General features: G+C 38.3%; 1 protein-coding gene across 1 annotated transcript in view; it reads left to right on the plus strand.

The window, feature by feature from the left end:
• ATP7 (copper-transporting ATPase 1) overlaps positions 1-17,408 on the plus strand; it is a 53,250-nt gene that overhangs the window by 9,745 nt on the left and 26,097 nt on the right. The window contains 6 exon segments of the mRNA XM_074109119.1: positions 5,268-5,434; positions 8,041-8,141; positions 9,969-10,097; positions 12,347-12,530; positions 14,545-14,642; positions 16,651-16,786. Coding sequence (XP_073965220.1) covers positions 5,268-5,434; positions 8,041-8,141; positions 9,969-10,097; positions 12,347-12,530; positions 14,545-14,642; positions 16,651-16,786 — 815 coding nt within the window.

The raw sequence follows: 17,408 nt of genomic DNA on the forward strand, positions 1-17,408 counted from the left end.
CGCGCTCGATCTTTAAAGGGAGCGCTCCGATCTCGGTCATCGGTCAAATGAACTAGTTCGGTCTTTTAGTTCCTTTAGTTCATTTAGGTCCGAGGAGCGGCTCCGACCGAAACAGGGAAAAGGAAAGGGAAGGGAGACGAGTTTAGACTCGAATCGTCATGAACTGAACTGGGAGCTAAAGATCGGAATGTTAAAAAATGGAGTATAATAAAAATAATAACGTTGTAATCAAGATAAAAACAATCAAATATTAATTTGTTGTCGTAGTTTCGTTTAACCGGGTTTCTAATTATGGTTCTTTGGTATCATCAAACAAGCAGATGATGTACAATGTAAAATAAATGCGTCTCTCCTCGCACATGAGCAGGATACGCTTTGAAATAATACTATTTGTCTCGTTCACATCGACCGAGCACCGCGCAATGCCGTCCGCTCCGCTCTTTTCTATTCGTTTCCTCGTTCACTCGCTCACTCCCAGCTCCCGCTCCGTTTTAGCTCCGGAGCCAAAGGAACGCGGACCGAGACCGAGACCTATTAAGATCGTTTACGAGGAACTAGTTCTTTTTTCGGTCCGCGATGGGAATTCTATCTTTTTAGTTCTTAGTTAGGACGACCGACTCAAGCCTATGGTCTGTCCCAGAATTCGAGATACTAAAATGACAGTCTGAAATGTCAAACGTAAAAATAATGTGGCCAGCATAAAGGAACGTGCTGCTCCGTGATTTCGGTTTCGTAAATAACCGATAAAATGTTTATTTTAGCGATAGCAAATAACATTAATGCATTCAATATTCTACTTTCCATTTTACTTTATCATACGATAAAGTTGATGAAATTTAAGCACAGGTAAAAAACAGTGTTCATCACTTAGTGCCAACGTAAAAAATAATACAGAAGCTACTACAAAACTAGAAAAACGAGTTCGTATGGGCACCGTCCCTTTCACTCGCGTATTTAATGAGATAAGCGTCAGCGGGACGGCAACATACGAAGTTCGAGTTTTGCATTTCGTAGTCAGGCCAGCACGGCTACTACGAAATTCGAAAATCGAAGTTCGTGTCGTTCCGTCCTTCTGACACTACTATTTTAATTTAATACGTAAGTGAGAGGGACGTTACGGTACAAACTTTGATTTTCGAATTCCGGAGTAGGCCCTCAGATATCACAAACGTCATGTTCATGTTTTTTCGTATTCAAGTGGTATTCAACCGATTTTCGTTACTTTACTCGTATTGTCATCGGATGTGATCAGTGCGTTTTCTCGTGTTTTTATTTTGATATTCATATCATAGAATAATAAATCAAATATTCATTATTCTCATATTAATTTAGTTAATGTAAAACTTACTTAGAATGAAATTGAAACTTAAACATCAACATCTATAAAAAGTCGAAATATCTCGAAAACGGTCGCATTTTTATTAGACCTATTTTACCTTTTCTAGAATGTCTAAGTGCCCTACATTTTTGTACATCACGGATCCGTTCATATCTTAATATTTTACGACATACATACATAGGTACCTACAAAATCTTTTCGGTAATAACCGGTTGCGGCACATCACTTAATGAGACCAAAAAAACAGGTAACACTGAAACGTCATTTTTAGTATCTCGATTCTGGGACAGACCATAAGTACTAGCTCTTGCCGACAAGGTGGTGGTTACATTGGAGTTAAGTTTGCAGCGAAGTAATTCGTATATAATAAATTGATTATATTTAATTAAAAACCGGCCAAGTGCGAGTCGGGCTTGCGCCCGAAGGGTTCCGTACTACATATTATCTATCCGACATTTTAGACATTAGCAAAAAAACACGTTTGTTATATAGGAGCCTTTGGAGGTCTTTGTCTATCTGTACGCCTTGTTTCATGTAAATCCGTTCAGCCGTTATTGCGTGATTGTGTAACAAACATCCAAACATCTTCACAAACTTTCACATTTATTTTATAATATTAAGTAGAACTAAAATAATTTCCTTGCTCACCCGCGACCTTACGATAGCTAAGCTTATGCAAAATGCTGTGTGTGGCAGTTCCTCACGCCACACTGTAAGAACACACACAAACTCACACAAACCATCTATCACCACCACAATACACTGACGCGTTTCGAACTCAACCAGAGCTCATCTTCAGAGTAACACAACCGTACACCATTCTACCAGTTGTTAGACTAACAAACCACAACCACCGTTTTAATTTGTCACTGAATAAGTGTAATTTTTTTTAAAGTTACATACATAGGCATACTCAATGTTTTCTGCTTTATTTATCTAGCAAAACCGTATAAAAAATAAATATTGTGCACTTATCCGGTTCTGCCAGAATATCCTCGATTTATTTAAATGTGTCTGTTTGCGTATTTTGAGCATTATTATTTTCAATTAAGTACAATAGATATACGACTCATCATCATCATCCCAGCCTACAGTTGTGGTCATATAATTAAGAACGATTTTTTATAGAGAAGATTTTTTCAAACTGACAAGTGTTACTAACTGCATGTATATTTTTGTACTTCTCTCGGTATCGTAAACTTTCCGTCTAGCGGTAAATTTATTTATACATATAATTGGCTAAAAAATAAATATATAAACTTTATACATTACATCTAAACCTAATATTACTACTTACTGGCTGGTCATATAATTAAGAACGCTGAATAGTTTATTTTTTATTCAAATTTATATAGAGACGGACGGCCGCTTTGTGGTTTTAGGTTATTATTCGAATAATTTTGGCGCCATTTAGTGCGTAAAGTCTTAAGGGCGATTGCTTCATATAAAAACAATGGGGAAAAATAAAAGTTGTGATAAATCTACAAGAGAAGTAATACTAAAACTTCGGCGACAAGAATTGGTCGTATAAACACATAGCCGATCATCTGCAATGTTCAAAAACTATGGTTTTCCACGCCATAAAGCTTTTGCCACGTATCAAACTACTTCAAATGTTCCGCGTGTACCTAGACAAAGAAAGTCATCTCGTCGAGATGATCGAAATATCGTTCGTTTGGCAAAACAAAATCCTTTAAAGGTCTAATACCGTCTAATGAGTTAAGAAAAAAATATTTTGGCGAAAACAACCCTTCAGCAATCTCGGCACGCATTATTCGAAGGCGTTTGTAGAAGAAAAGTTGCACGGAAGGATAACAAGGAAGGTGCCTATGTTGAAACGGTGTCATAGGCAAGCCCGCCTTGCATTTGCAAGAAGATATGAAAACTGGACAGTCAGACAGTGAAAAACGTTCTTTTTTCTGACGAGACAAAAATAAAATAGGGTATGTTCTGATGGCAAACATATGTAAGACGGCTCCAAATAAAGCATTCGACCCAAAGTACACAAAAGGACTTTAAAGCATAGCGGGGGAATGTAAAAATTTGGGGATGTTTTTCTGGACATGGTGTTGGACCTGTTAGGCTGATAGAAGGAAACATGGATCAATTTCAATACAAAAACATACTGGAAGAAACAATGTTACCATATGCTGAAGGCGTGCTTCCGGTTATTTGGACATTCCAGCATGACAATGATCCCAAGCATACTGCACGTACCGTTAAGGATTCCTCACATCGCAATCAGTTTTCTGTCTTAGATTGCCAGCAACAGCCCGATCTTAACCCAATAGAGCATCTTTGTGCGAAGTCAAGAAAAAGTTTCAAATCGACAGTGTGGCAATTTAAGAGAACTGTATGGCGTATTCTTAGAAGAATGGAACTCTATCTCTCTTGCGAAATGTCAAAAATTGATAGATTCAGTGCCTCGCCGGTGTAAGGCAGTAATAAAAAGCCGTGGACATGCTACTAACATTAATTTTAGTTAAAATGTATTAAATTGCTTTTTTTTCTGTACAAACTTCACGTTAGTGTGATTTAGTTAATCTAAGTTTCAAATAAAAAACTTTCGAGCAGTTCAATAAATCGTTCTTAATTATTTGTCCAGCTTCATTACTATTTTAATTTGTTTACTAAAGAGAATAAAAACAAAATTGTAAAAATGTCAGCAATTTTATTCTTTATTCTTAATCCCGTTGCTCTATTCATGTGGCTATTTCATAACGTAACTAGTTACTTCTAAGAAGGAACCACGACTACACATGACATGATTTAGTTAAAAATAATCTGGAACTTCAAATCGTCTTAATACATGTGACCACCACTTATATACGTCCCACTGCTGGCACAGGCCTCCTCTCAGAACAAGAGGGCTTGGGCTATAGTTCCCACGCGGGCCCAGTGCGGATTGGGACTTCACACGCCACCATTGAATTGCTTCGCAGGTTGTGCAGGTTTCCTAACGATGTTTTCCTTCACCGCAAAGCTCGTGGTAAATTTCAAATGTAATTCCGCACATGAATTTGGAAAAACTCAGAGGTGCGAGCCGGGTTTGAACCCACGACCCTCTGTTTGAGAGGCGATAGGTCAAACCACTAGGCCACCACGGCTTTTTTTTAGATATACGACTACAAACTTAAAAGAATTATTCCGTAGATAGTTATATTTCATGTATTAATCGCGATAATTTCAGAAATCATTATTTATTTAGTAAAAGGAAGTAGGCAGGGTACCGTTACGATTTCGCAAAATGATTGCTCCCGAACTTAGTGCCGTGCGGCCGACATACATCGCGTCGCGCACCCGACTGCTTTCCTGCGGTTTTCCTGCAATCTGCGCTTGAGGGGTGGGGTAACTCGAACCGGTGCGGGGCGGAGCGTGGCCATTCTGTACGTTAGTACTATTATGTATTCTGTGTATTCAACAGGTAATTTATTTTATCTACATCCATATCATAACTTCCCTATTATATGTTCAGAAACGAGTATCAAATGGCCTTTATTAAAAAACCTGGTATCAGCGGGTGCATCTTAATGTTCACATTAAAGAACAGTGCATCTTAATGTTTACATTAAAGTATCGGTAATACTTTTTTTAACAATGCATATCTGTACATATTGTAGAAAACTTATGACATGCATGTAGATATTATAATAATTATTATTATAAATAAAACTTTAGTTTTTTATTATCTGTTTTATTTAAGCTTTGGTAGGTACTTCAAACTAGTTATCAGTAACACTAACTTAAAAATACATGCCATATCTGAACATATTATAGAAAACTTATGATATGCATGTAGATAAGTTATGTATGCGGCTATACATGTGATCTTATTTATTAAAAAACCACACTCGTACTTTAATGCCTCTCATTATGCACCAGCCACATAAATAACTAATGCTAAACAGCTTCTATCTCTCATTGACAGGCGTGGATTCCATCCTCATTGCCCTCCTGGCCGCCAAAGCTGAGGTCAGCTTCTCCCCCCGCAAGATATCAGCTACGGACATTGCGCAGAGCATAACGGAGCTAGGCTTCCCGGCTGAGGTGCTGAGTGTCAACGATGGCACCGGGCTGAAGGAGATCTCTCTCACGGTTGGTGTTTTGATTCGCTCGTTCATTCAGCTGGCATTGATTCGTTCATTGATACTTTCATTCGTTCGTTTAGTCCAGGGTTTCTCAAAGTGGGGTACGCGAACCCCTAGGGGTTCGCTATTCGACGGTAGGGGTTCGCGACAAGGTTTACGTGATGGTGGCTGCAAGACTGGCAAGATGATTAAGATTGTTTTTTTTGGAGTCTTTTTGTATTTTTTAACTCCAAATTTGTTACTTATTTGTTGTTGTTTGTTTCAATTTGTATTTTCGTTGGCAAGATGATTCTTACCTATATTTGTTACCTTTTATTGAAATAAATAATATACATTATATTATCATGATGATTGAAATAAAAAAAAATAAACTCAGTATCTCCAACAGCCAGTTTTATTACTTTCTTTGGAGGGGGGGGGGTTTCGCTGTCGTCTAGAAACTTTAACAGGGGTACGTGGAGGCATAAGTTTGAGAAACCCTGGTTTAGTCATTAATACATTCATTCGTTCGTTCACTGATAATAAATATCATTCGTTTATTCGTTAATTTAATCTTGAATTTGTTTTTTAACTGATTCACTTTTTTATTCATTTATTTGCTTATTATACTATCTCCATTATTTGTTTTATTTTTTTATCATTATTGATTTTTCTATAGCGCTATTCAACATCTTACGAATATTCATTCAATCATTAATAGAGAGCGGATTTGATGTAGCGATTACAAGTTTAATGTGGATAAGACTAGTACAAGTTATGAAATGAAAATGAAAAATGAAAAAAAATTAAAAATATTTATTTGCCAATTTTAAAGTGCATTACGTAAGAATTTACATGGCTAACTCGGGCCTGTATCGTGAGAACCCAAAAGTAAGTTAGTATTTATTTTTGTCAAAATTGTGCTTAATAAATAGGATCTCTTATGTTTGAGCTGTATAACTCCTTTAATTAGAATAGAATATTTTCCTTTACACAAAGTTTGTTGCAAGAATATCATTTACATGTAATTAACCTTTATACTTGTTTTATTTATGTATCGTATGTAAATGTGTGTATTTATGTATTTTATTTTATATAGTTAGGTATTTGAGGTTTGCATATGCATTTATATTTATTCAAATGTTTTGCTCTATTTGTCGATCCTTGTTTTTGATTGCTGCTCTACCACTCAAAGGTTGACGGGCAGAGATCCCTGCAGTGATAAGTCCGCCTTTGTACTCAACACTTTACTTTTATTTATGTAACCTTTTTGTACAATAAAGAGTATAAACAAACAAACAAACAAACAAACATTTACTGAATTTAATTATCTATAAGATTGCATTGCGGTAAGTAAACAAGTAAGTAATAAGATAACTGTAAGGCAATTAAACAACATGATATCTAATGAATTAATCTATATATCTATCTTACCAGTCGCACTAGTCATATCCACATTAAACTTGTAATCGCTACTTCAAATCCGCTCTCTACTCATTAATTACCCTCTTCCACTTATTAGGTCTTGCAAACCCTGGATCTTACGGTAACACCTCATGTATAGTTGTTTCTAATATTCATACTTGTAAACAATTAATATAAAAAAAAACTGGGCTGCTTTAAAGAGAACATAAATAAATAAGCCTAACCATCAAAGAGTGGGTAAACCCCGACATTGTCACTTCAGAGTTCAATATCTCAAAAACGGCTAATCCGATTTTGATGAAACGTCTAAACCAGCCATCGCTAAAAATCGCTTCACCCGTTTAAGAGCTACGGTGCCACAGGCAGACATAGCGGTCAAATTTATAACACCGCGGCGGGGGTTAAAAAAACTAGCCTAGAACTCTGTTAATAGTAACTTTAAGCTTAACAGCCGGTATCCATATAAAATCGAAACCGGCTCAAAAAATCCAGTAATGGATCCTTTGACTGTTGAACTTTAATTTACTTAAAGGCTGACCAGAATCATAGAAAACCTCGCCATATTGCGGAAAACCAATAGAACTAATTTCTTGCACTGGTAACACTAAATTCAAATGTCATCTGTCTATTGCTGTCAAAGTTTAACGTTGTTTGCGCGTGGTATTTTAAAGTGCTATTTTGTGTTTTTGATCGTTAAAATGCCGAAGATTATCCATAGCTTTGGAAGGAAATAGTATTTGTGATAGAAAAAGTATGAGGGATTAGGAAATATTCCTTTAAATAACATCACCGACACCGTTGTCAATATGACAGGAAGGTATCGTATAGTAAATGTAAAGAATGTTGCAATATAAAACGTAGAAGTGCTGCCTTAGCCTCAGGTTTTTTATATTCCTAGTCAGCCTTTAACAGAGTTCTGGATCACTAGACTTTTTTCTTTATAGCTTTTATTTATGTTTTTTTAAGGCTGTCGAGTTTTCCATTTTTTTATTAGTTCACTTGTTTCTATGTATGTTTGTATTATGGTCAAAAGCGAGTACCGTTTTTTTTATTTTTGACGACAATGCTGTTGCTATGAAGAAAAAGAACAAACAACAAAACCATTCTATTGAAAATTTTAATTTTAGTTTTATTATTGAAGAAAAAAGGGTTTTTTACTAATGGGTAATGATTTTTTTATGGTTTAATGCTTTTTGTTTTTATTTTCAGATACGTGGTATGACTTGCGCCTCGTGTGTAAGCAAGATAGAGAAAACTGTACTTAAACTGAGTGGCGTGGCGTCCTGCTCTGTCGCACTGACCACAAGCAAGTAAGTGTATTTACATTTGAATATAGGTAATGCCACGAGAGCTGAAGTGAATGATTACACAGCTACAAAAACCGGCCAAGAGTGTGTCGGACACGCCCAAAATAGGGTTCCGTAGCCATTACGAAAAATTAAGTAATATTTTTCGAAGGATTTCGTATTTTATACGGAATCTTCCAAGTTTAGGTATTTTTTATACCTTAGGCTGTTATTTACTCTTAAACTACTAATAATTCTCAAGCAAACTTAGCCGTTATAGTTTTCCTTGAAAGTTTGATATACTTACTATCATCCTGAATTTTTTCAAAATTTTCCACCCATCGGCTTAGATTTTAGAGGGGGTGGACGCTCGATTTTAATGAAAATTTTCACTTTAAAGTTGAATATTTCGCAAACAGATCGCTGAATCGAAAAATCGTCTTAGCAAACCCCTAATGGTTTTAAAAGACCAAAAGACAATACCCCACACTATAGGGTTGGATGAGAAAAAAAAATCACCCCCACTTTACGTCTATGGGAGGTACCATAAAAACATTTTTTTTTAATTTTTTATTCTACCATTTTGTCGGCATAGTTTACATATATATCTTTACAAAATTACAGCTTCCTAGCATTGATAGTCCCTGAGCAAAGCCGCGGACGGACAGACAGACATGGCGAAACTATAAGGGTTCCGTTTTTGCCATTTTGGCTCCTGAACCCTAAAAAGAACTGAATGCACAAAAGGAGAATGAATAAGTAATGTCAAAATCCTGCTGTCATTACGCGACATGTTCTTGTGTGCACTTGGTGCCACTAGGTACCGCAAGTGATTTAATAATGTGTGTTTAAGCTTTATTATGATTGTTTTTTTTTGGGTGGTGGAAAAATACAAAAAGACTCCAAAAAAAAAAACAATCATAATTTGATTGCTTAGTAGCGACATCTCTTGTCTGGGTGAGCGGTTGGTTCCGAAAGAGTGTGACGTCTCTCGATGAGAGCGGAACATAGATGTCGCTAGTGCTGCTGCATAAGTAGCGTAGTAGAAATAAGCAACCTGAGATATGTATGCATAGGAAAAATTCGTGTCTAGATTCCTGGCCAGCGGTGGTGTAGGGGTTATAGCACGCAGCACGGATTGCTGAGGACCTGGGTTCGATTCCCAGCGCTGGTCTCTTTTTCTGGTTTTTCTGTGCATCCATGTCTCAGTTTGTATTTTCAATTTAAGCTTTATATTTTTTACAAGTTGTTATTTAACTTGCCCTGTTCGTCTATTTATTTATTTGGCGACCAGATGGCCTAGTGGTTAGAGAACCTGACCACGAAGCTTGAGGTCCCGGGTTCGATTCCCGTGTCGGGGCAGATATTTGTATTAAAAATACGAATGTTTGTTCTCGGGTCTTGGGTGTTTACTATGTATTTAAGTATGTATCTATCTATATAATTATATTTATCCGTTGCTTAGTACCCATAACACAAGCTTTGCTAAGCTTACTTTGGGACTAGGTCAATTGGTGTGAATTGTCCCGTGATATTTATTTGTTTATTTGGGTTAAATCTTGCAACTTAAATTTGACCCACTTCCACTAGTCCGATCGACTTAAAATTTGGTAGACTTATGTAAATCTGGTGTCAATACAATAATCTGGTAGTGACATCCTGGTAGTCCGGCCAGGATCGTCTCCGCAGGACGGAACTCTTCAACGGTTAATGGCATTGATTTGAAATTTGGTATTCAAATGTAGTTTGGGTGACAATACAAGTACAGCCAGCAAGAAGTACAGTCAGCAAAAAAAGCTTGTATTAAAAATGAAACTTATTTTACGTTTTTTTTCGTTTTCTGTTCAACAGAGGCAAAGTTAAGTATGACTCTGAGCTAATCGGCCCCCGGACGATATGCGAGGCCGTCAACAATTTGGGTTTCGACGCGAGCGTTGCCAACCCGAACAGCAAAGGGACGTCCAACTATTTAGAACACAAGTAAGTATCTTATTAATTAGATATAGGTCGAGTGCTTGTTGTAGCCTAAATTGAATAAAGATATTTTGACTTTGACTTTGACTTTGACTTTGACTTTGATTCATAAGAGCTGGCATTAATGAATTGAACGAAAGTAATGTCAATTGTCACTGAACTAAAAACAGTGGCTTTGCTCATTCGTCGCGACCTCCCGACGCTCATTTTTAACCCCCGACGCAAAAAGAGGGGTGTTATAAGTTTGACCGCTATGTGTGTCTGTCTGTGGCACCGTAGCTCTTAAACGGGTGGGCCGATTTGAATGCGGTTTTTTTTAATTCGATGGCAGGTTATCTAGCGATGGTTCTTAGACATGTTTTATCAAAATCGGTTCAGCCGTTTTTGTGATATTGAACTTTGAAGTGACAGAGTCGGGGATTTTCCAACTTTTCGTTGGTTAGGTTATAAGTTCATTGACATGGTCCTCCGCGAAACGCAATTTACAAGCGGCAGGCTTTGTTTGACAGTATGCATTGGGGAGTTAAATATCTCAAAAATGGCTAAACCGATTTTGATGAAACATGTTTTAGAACCGCCGCTAGAAAACCTGCTTTCAAATAAAAAAAACCGCATCCGAATCGGTCCACCCGTTTAAGGGCTACGGTGCCACACACAGACACACATAGCGGTCAAACTTATAACACCCCTCTTTTTGCGTCGGGGGTTGAAAAGAGACTACCGCTTGTTAATTCTAACTTGTAGCTTCTTGGGCCACTGAGTGCTTTTCAGCTCGACTGGCAGCTGCATGCTTAGGATTGCCCAGGAGAGGGGAGAGTGGCGGGGGGAAGGGGAGACCTTTGACCGGCTGTGGGATATATCGTCACGACTTAGAAAAATCTCGTATTATAAGGGAGTGACGGAGATGAAGCAGGTGGTAGGACCTTGTGCAAGGTCCGCCCGGATTGCTACCACCATCTCGCTCGCTAATCCTGCCGTGAAGCAGCAGTGCTTGCACTGTTGTGTTTCGGCGTGGAGAGTAAGACAGCCGGTGAAATTACTGGCATTTGAGGTATCCCATCTTAGGCCTCTAGGTTGGCAACGCATCTGCAATAGCCCTGGTGTTGCAGATGTTTATGGGCGGTGGTGATCTTTTACCATCAGGAGACCATCGTTTGCCATCCAGTCAAACGAAAGCGAGAGAAAGTTTTCTTAACGAACGTGAATAGAAAACAAGTTGATTACGCGTACATTATGGTCACGAGTATTCCCGCGGGGATAGAGAGATCCGAGACCCAGTAGTGTAATAACTTAAAGAAAAATAGCAGTGGGGCTTCTGGTTTTTTTTTTTAATTTTTTTTTAATCTGCCCTTGTGAATGGGGAATGAAAATTTTAGAATCTCTTGAAACTTTTTTTATCGATAGGAATAACCTTTCTAATTAACAGAAAAAAATATAATATTATACCGACCCTGTTTTTCATCTTCACACCCATAGAAGCTCATGTCAGTTTCATAGGCGTGTACATGAAAAACAGAGTCGGTATTTCCATGTCAGTATTATTCGGCCCGGTAAAGACTGTCACCTGTCAAAACGATCGAGTCAAAGACACATAAATTCTTTTTTAATGTTTTTTATTCTGGACTATGGAACAGCCCGTAACCGACCGGACTGCCGTAATGAGGGCTATCGCGTATGAATTCGCCGCTAGAGGCGATAGTGTAGCGTGAGGTTTCCGAAATGTCAAATCTCATAGTTTTTGGCTGAGCTACGCGGGTTTATTTATAATTAGAATAATTTTGTGAATATTTTGCAATGTCTGAAATTAATTATGGCAAATATGCGTTTCGGGGCAATGAATGTCTGTGTTTTGAGACAGTTTTGTCTTTCGGAAACCTTTGTCCTGCCTTTTTTCCGAATAAAACGGGGACTGTGCAACACTGTGGCATGCTCGATATTTTTATGGTACGGTTTTAAGGTGTATGAAATATGATTTTTTAATCTAAACTTTGTTTTCACGCCCGTAATAACAGACTTTGAAAGCCATACTTAAAAACCTCACGCAACAGTGCGCCATCTAGCGAGACAAAAAACGATAGCCCTCATTTGGCGGTAAAGAAAACTCTTACATTTCTTAAAATTAATTGATGCTACTTAAAAATCTGACATTTTTTTCTGTTCATTAGAAATGTTATTCCTATTGATATCAAGACTTCCAAGCGTTTCCATAATTTTCATACATTCCCCATTAAGACCTGTACTTGATAATTCCTCAGAGAAGAAATAAGGAAATGGCGGACGGCGTTCCTAATATCGCTGATATTCGGCGGTCCGTGCATGGTCGCTATGGCTTACTTCATGGCGACCATGAACCACCACGACCCGCGCGCCGCGTGCTGCGTGCTGCCCGGCCTCAGCTTAGAGAACCTGCTCATGTTCCTGCTCGCCACGCCCGTACAGGTCAGTCGCGAGTTCATTCATTCATTCGTTCGTTCTTTAAAAGTCGTTCATTCAATCATTCATTCATTTAAAAAATTATTTGTTCGTATATTCACTCATTCATTCATTCATTCATTTTTTAAAGAAATGTTCGGTTGTTCATTCATTCGTTCTTAAAAAAATCATCTATTTAAACCATTATGCATTCTTAAAAAAAAGTATCATCTTCAGTAAGTTTAAAAAAAATACCAGTTATTCATTCATTCATTCATTCCTTCCTAAAAAAAACGTCGTTCTATCATTCACTCGTTCTTTAAAAATATATCCGGTCATTCATTCATTCTATAATAAAATTTTCGTTCATTTATTCATTCTTTGAAAAAATATAGCTGGTCTAAGTAGCACTGATCTGGGCTTCTAGAACCAAAAGGTAAGCTTAAAGCTCCATCTCACAGACTGGTTAAAACCAGGAACTCGTTTCTGGGAAATCGCGTACCTTTTAGTAATAAATAAATATCCAATGGCGGACAACGTTTCTAATGTCGCTGATATTCGGCGGTCCGTGCATGGTCGCCATGGCTTACTTCATGGCAACCATGAACCACCACGACCCGCGCGCCGCGTGCTGCGTGCTGCCCGGCCTCAGCTTAGAGAACCTGCTCATGTTCCTGCTCGCCACGCCCGTACAGGTCAGTCGCGAGTTCATTCATTCATTCGTTCGTTCTTTAAAAGTCGTTCATTCAATCATTCATTCATTTAAAAATTATTTGGTCGTATATTCACTCATTCATTCATTCATTCTTTAAAGAAAATGTTCGTTTGTTTATTCATTCGTTCTTAAAAAATCATTTATTTAAACCATTATGCATTCTTAAAAAAAAGTATCATCTTCAGTAAGTTTAAAAAAAATACCAGTAATTCATTCATTCATTCATTCCTTCCTAAAAAAAACGTCGTTCTATCATTCACTCGTTCTTTAAAAATATATCCGGTCATTCATTCATTCTATAATAAAATTTTCGTTCATTTATTCATTCTTTGAAAAAATATAGCTGGTCTAAGTAGCACTGATCTGGGCTTCTAGAACCAAAAGGTAAGCTTAAAGCTCCATCTCACAGACTGGTTAAAACCAGGAACTCGTTTCTGGGAAATCGCGTACCTTTTAGTAATAAATAAATATCCAATGGCGGACAACGTTTCTAATGTCGCTGATATTCGGCGGGCCGTGCACGGTTGCCATGGCTTACTTCATGGCGACTATTCATGCTCCCCGACCTTAGCTTAGAAAACTTGCTCATGTTCCTGCTCGAAACGCCCTGTACAGGTCAGTCGCGAGTTCATTCATTCATTCGTTCGTTCTTTAAAGAAAATCGTTCATATAATCATTCATTCTTTAAAAAAAATTAACGTTCATTCATTCATGCGTTCTTTAAAAAAAGTCGGTCATTCATTCATTCCTTTAAAAAAAATTGAATCATTCTTAAATAAATGTGGTACACACATTCATTTATTTGTCGTTTTAAAACAATATTCTTTCATTAATTCATCTTGTCTTTACAAAATAATAATTGAATCATTCATTCATTCTGTAACATGTACAGCTGGTGTAAGAGTAAGTGTTAAGAAGCAACGGGTCCCTTACCTTGTACCGGAAATATACATCTAATATGTACGTTAAACGCCGTTTTGCAGGTGGTAGGACCTTGTGCAAGGTCCGCCCGGATTGCTACCACCATCTTGCTCGCTAATCCTGCCATGAAGCAGCACTGTTGTGCTTCGGCGTGGAGAGTAAGACAGCCGGTGAAATTACTGTCACCTGAGGTATCCCATCTTAGGCCTCTAGGTTGGCAACGCATCTGCAATACCCCTGGTGTTGCAGGTGTCTATGGGCGGTGGTGATCTCTTACCATCAGGAGACCCATTTGCTCGTTTGCCATCCAGTCGATTTTTTTTTAAAACGCCCATATCGGTATGTGTCCGATGAACTCATTGCCAGGCTGTGCTATTTTTGAGCAAATCCCATTGTTTGTTACAGTTCATCGGCGGATGGCATTTCTACAAGCAGGCGTACAAAGCTTTGAGCCATGGAACGTCTAATATGGACGTGCTTATATCTATGACAACGACCATAAGGTAACATTAACGGTCAAATAATACAAGATATCACTAATTGAATCTCGATTAACGTCCGAACGATACTTTATTCGAGAATTATTCCCTATCCCGTGGGAATTTCGAAAAATCCTTTCTTAGCGGATGCCTACGTCATAACATCTACCTGCATGCCAAATTTCAGCCCGATCCGTCCAGTGGTTTGGGCTGTGCGTTGATAGATCACTATGTCAGTCAGTCACCTTTGAGTTTTATATATTTAAGATTAGGCAGTTGTCTCACCGCCAGCGAGGAAACGATTGGCTATCGACTATTTTCTCGCTCAAGAAACGAACAAAAGATATAAGTTGCTGTGTGAGTAAAAGAGACACATATACAATACAATACAAATATTCTTTATTGCACACCATAAAGCAGTAAAAATACTTATAATATAAACACATTCACGGTAGACAATAGGCGGTCTTATCGCTTAAAAGCACATATATTAATAGTTGATCGCTGGCGGTTCACACTGCCGGCGAGAACTCGCTCTTACATCTTTTGTCGCAGCGACAAGAGCTATAAAACTCGCTGAGCAATAAAACTAGCTCAGCGATACTCGCTCAGCGCTGTTAGCTCGGCGGCCGCCCGGCTCGAGCGAGTGGAGCGAGTAATCGCCCGTCGTGCTCGAACACTCGCTTCTCGCTGCTCGCCCACTCGTTTCTAGTTACTCGCTCTGCTCGCTTCTCGCTCATCGTCGGCGGTGGGACAAGTGCCTTATTCGCATGTTATATTTTTCGAGCGTATGTATGTATGTATGTCCATTTCTTTGGCCCTCGCTGCAGTCCTAAACGGCCGGACGGATTTTAACATATGAGGTATCATTGGATTTATCATAACTGTCGGAGTGACATAGTGTATAAAATATTTCAATATGGCGTCTGCGAAAAAAAATGTATTGTAACAATATGGGTACCAAATGAAAGCTAATAAAAAGCTCATTCTCAATATGTATGATTTGTAATACTTTTAATGTACCATTTTCATAAAATATCAAAAAGTATAAAATAAAAATTTAAGTTTAAAAAATCAAAAACCCGACTGCCTTAAAAACTAAAAGGAAGATAATAAGTCTAGTGGTCTAGAACTCTGTTAAGTAGCTAATTTAAAGTTCAACAGTCGGGACCCATTACCAAGATTTTTTGAGCTGGTCACGATTTGAATGGGACCCGACTGTTGAACTTTAAATTAGCTTCTTGACAGTTCTAATTAGGTCTGTAAGTATGTTTAATTTGTAACGGGAAATTTGTATGTATAATATATACTTGACAGCGAGCTTTGTCGTGTTTAGAAGAAAATCAAAACTGACACACAAACGGTCGGGTCTCGTTTGCCCCCTATATATAAAAAGGGGGGAGGGGTTTACTTAGATATCACTTCATGATTCATTTTTAATTAACAGCAATAAAAATGGATACCTCAGGGGTGTAAGATTGATGATGCTCCCGTCTTTACACCCAGTATTTAGACCAAGTTCGCCCAATGAGGGCTATCGCGTATAAATTCGCCGCTAGAGGCGCTAGTGTAGCGAGAGGTCTCCGAAATGACAAAAAGGCCACTGTTTTTGGGTGAGCTAGGTGGGTTTATTTATAGTTAGCATAATTTTGTGAATATTTTGCAATATCTGAAATTAATTATGTCCAATATGCGTTACGGGGCAATGAATGTCTGTGTTTTGAGACAGTTTTGTCTTTCGGAAACCTTTGTCCTCCCTTTTCCGAACGAAACGGGACTACGCAACACTGTGGCATGTAAATTTTGTTTTCACGCCCTTAATAACAAACTAACCACTATAGTTCAGGCAGGACCTTTGTCTACAGTGGCGCCAGCTGGTGAGCGCGAAAACGGTGGCCCCTCATTTCGGAGGCTTTTGGGAGACAGAAATCAAATGCATCAAATTTCGATTTTTCACTCGCAAATATGGTCAGAGTTTGTGCTATAGACATTATAGTATATCTGTTATATTATATATCTTCTTTCTTTTCAGTTACGCATATTCACTGGCAGTTGTTATCACAGCAATGGCGCTCCAGAAGGACACAAGCCCTATGACCTTTTTTGATACGCCGCCTATGTTGTTGGTATTTGTGTCACTTGGGAGATGGCTGGAACATATAGCTAAGGTAAGCTCAAATGAGCTTATTTATACTCGTACCGTTGGGCACAGGTCTCCTATCGAAATGAGAGGTCTTCGGCATTGTTAACCGGGTGCTACCTTCCTTTACCTCATACATGTTGCAGGTGGTAGGACCTTGTGCAAGGTCCGCCCGGACTGCTACCGCCATCTTGCTCGCTAATCCTGCCGTGAAGCAGCAGTGCTTGCACTGTTGTTTCGGCGTGGAGAGTAAGACAGCCGGTGAAATTACTGGCACTTGAGGTATCCCATCTTAGGCCTCTAGGTTGGCAACGCGTCTGCAATCCCCCTGGTGTTGCAGGTGTCTATGGGCGGTGGTAATCTCTTACCATCAGGAGACCTACTTGCTCGTTTGCCATCCAGTCGAATAGAAAAAAAATACATCCCTGTATTTTTATATTTTTTTTACTTTCATTTTATACTGTGATTGATGTATTTATTATGTTTGTAATTATTAATTTAACTTTATTTTGATAAAATTACTTTCTGCCCAGTTTCTTGCGGCGCATTCTTCTTGGCAATGACGGTCTTTCCGAAAGCGCTGGTAGTAAAAGAGTGACATGTAAATTCAGCCCCAGGGTTTTTATTAACGCTTATAGCAATATGCTGAG

This window comes from Choristoneura fumiferana, chromosome 28 (genome assembly GCF_025370935.1).
Source record: "Choristoneura fumiferana chromosome 28, NRCan_CFum_1, whole genome shotgun sequence".
NCBI classification, from domain to species: domain Eukaryota; kingdom Metazoa; phylum Arthropoda; class Insecta; order Lepidoptera; family Tortricidae; genus Choristoneura; species Choristoneura fumiferana.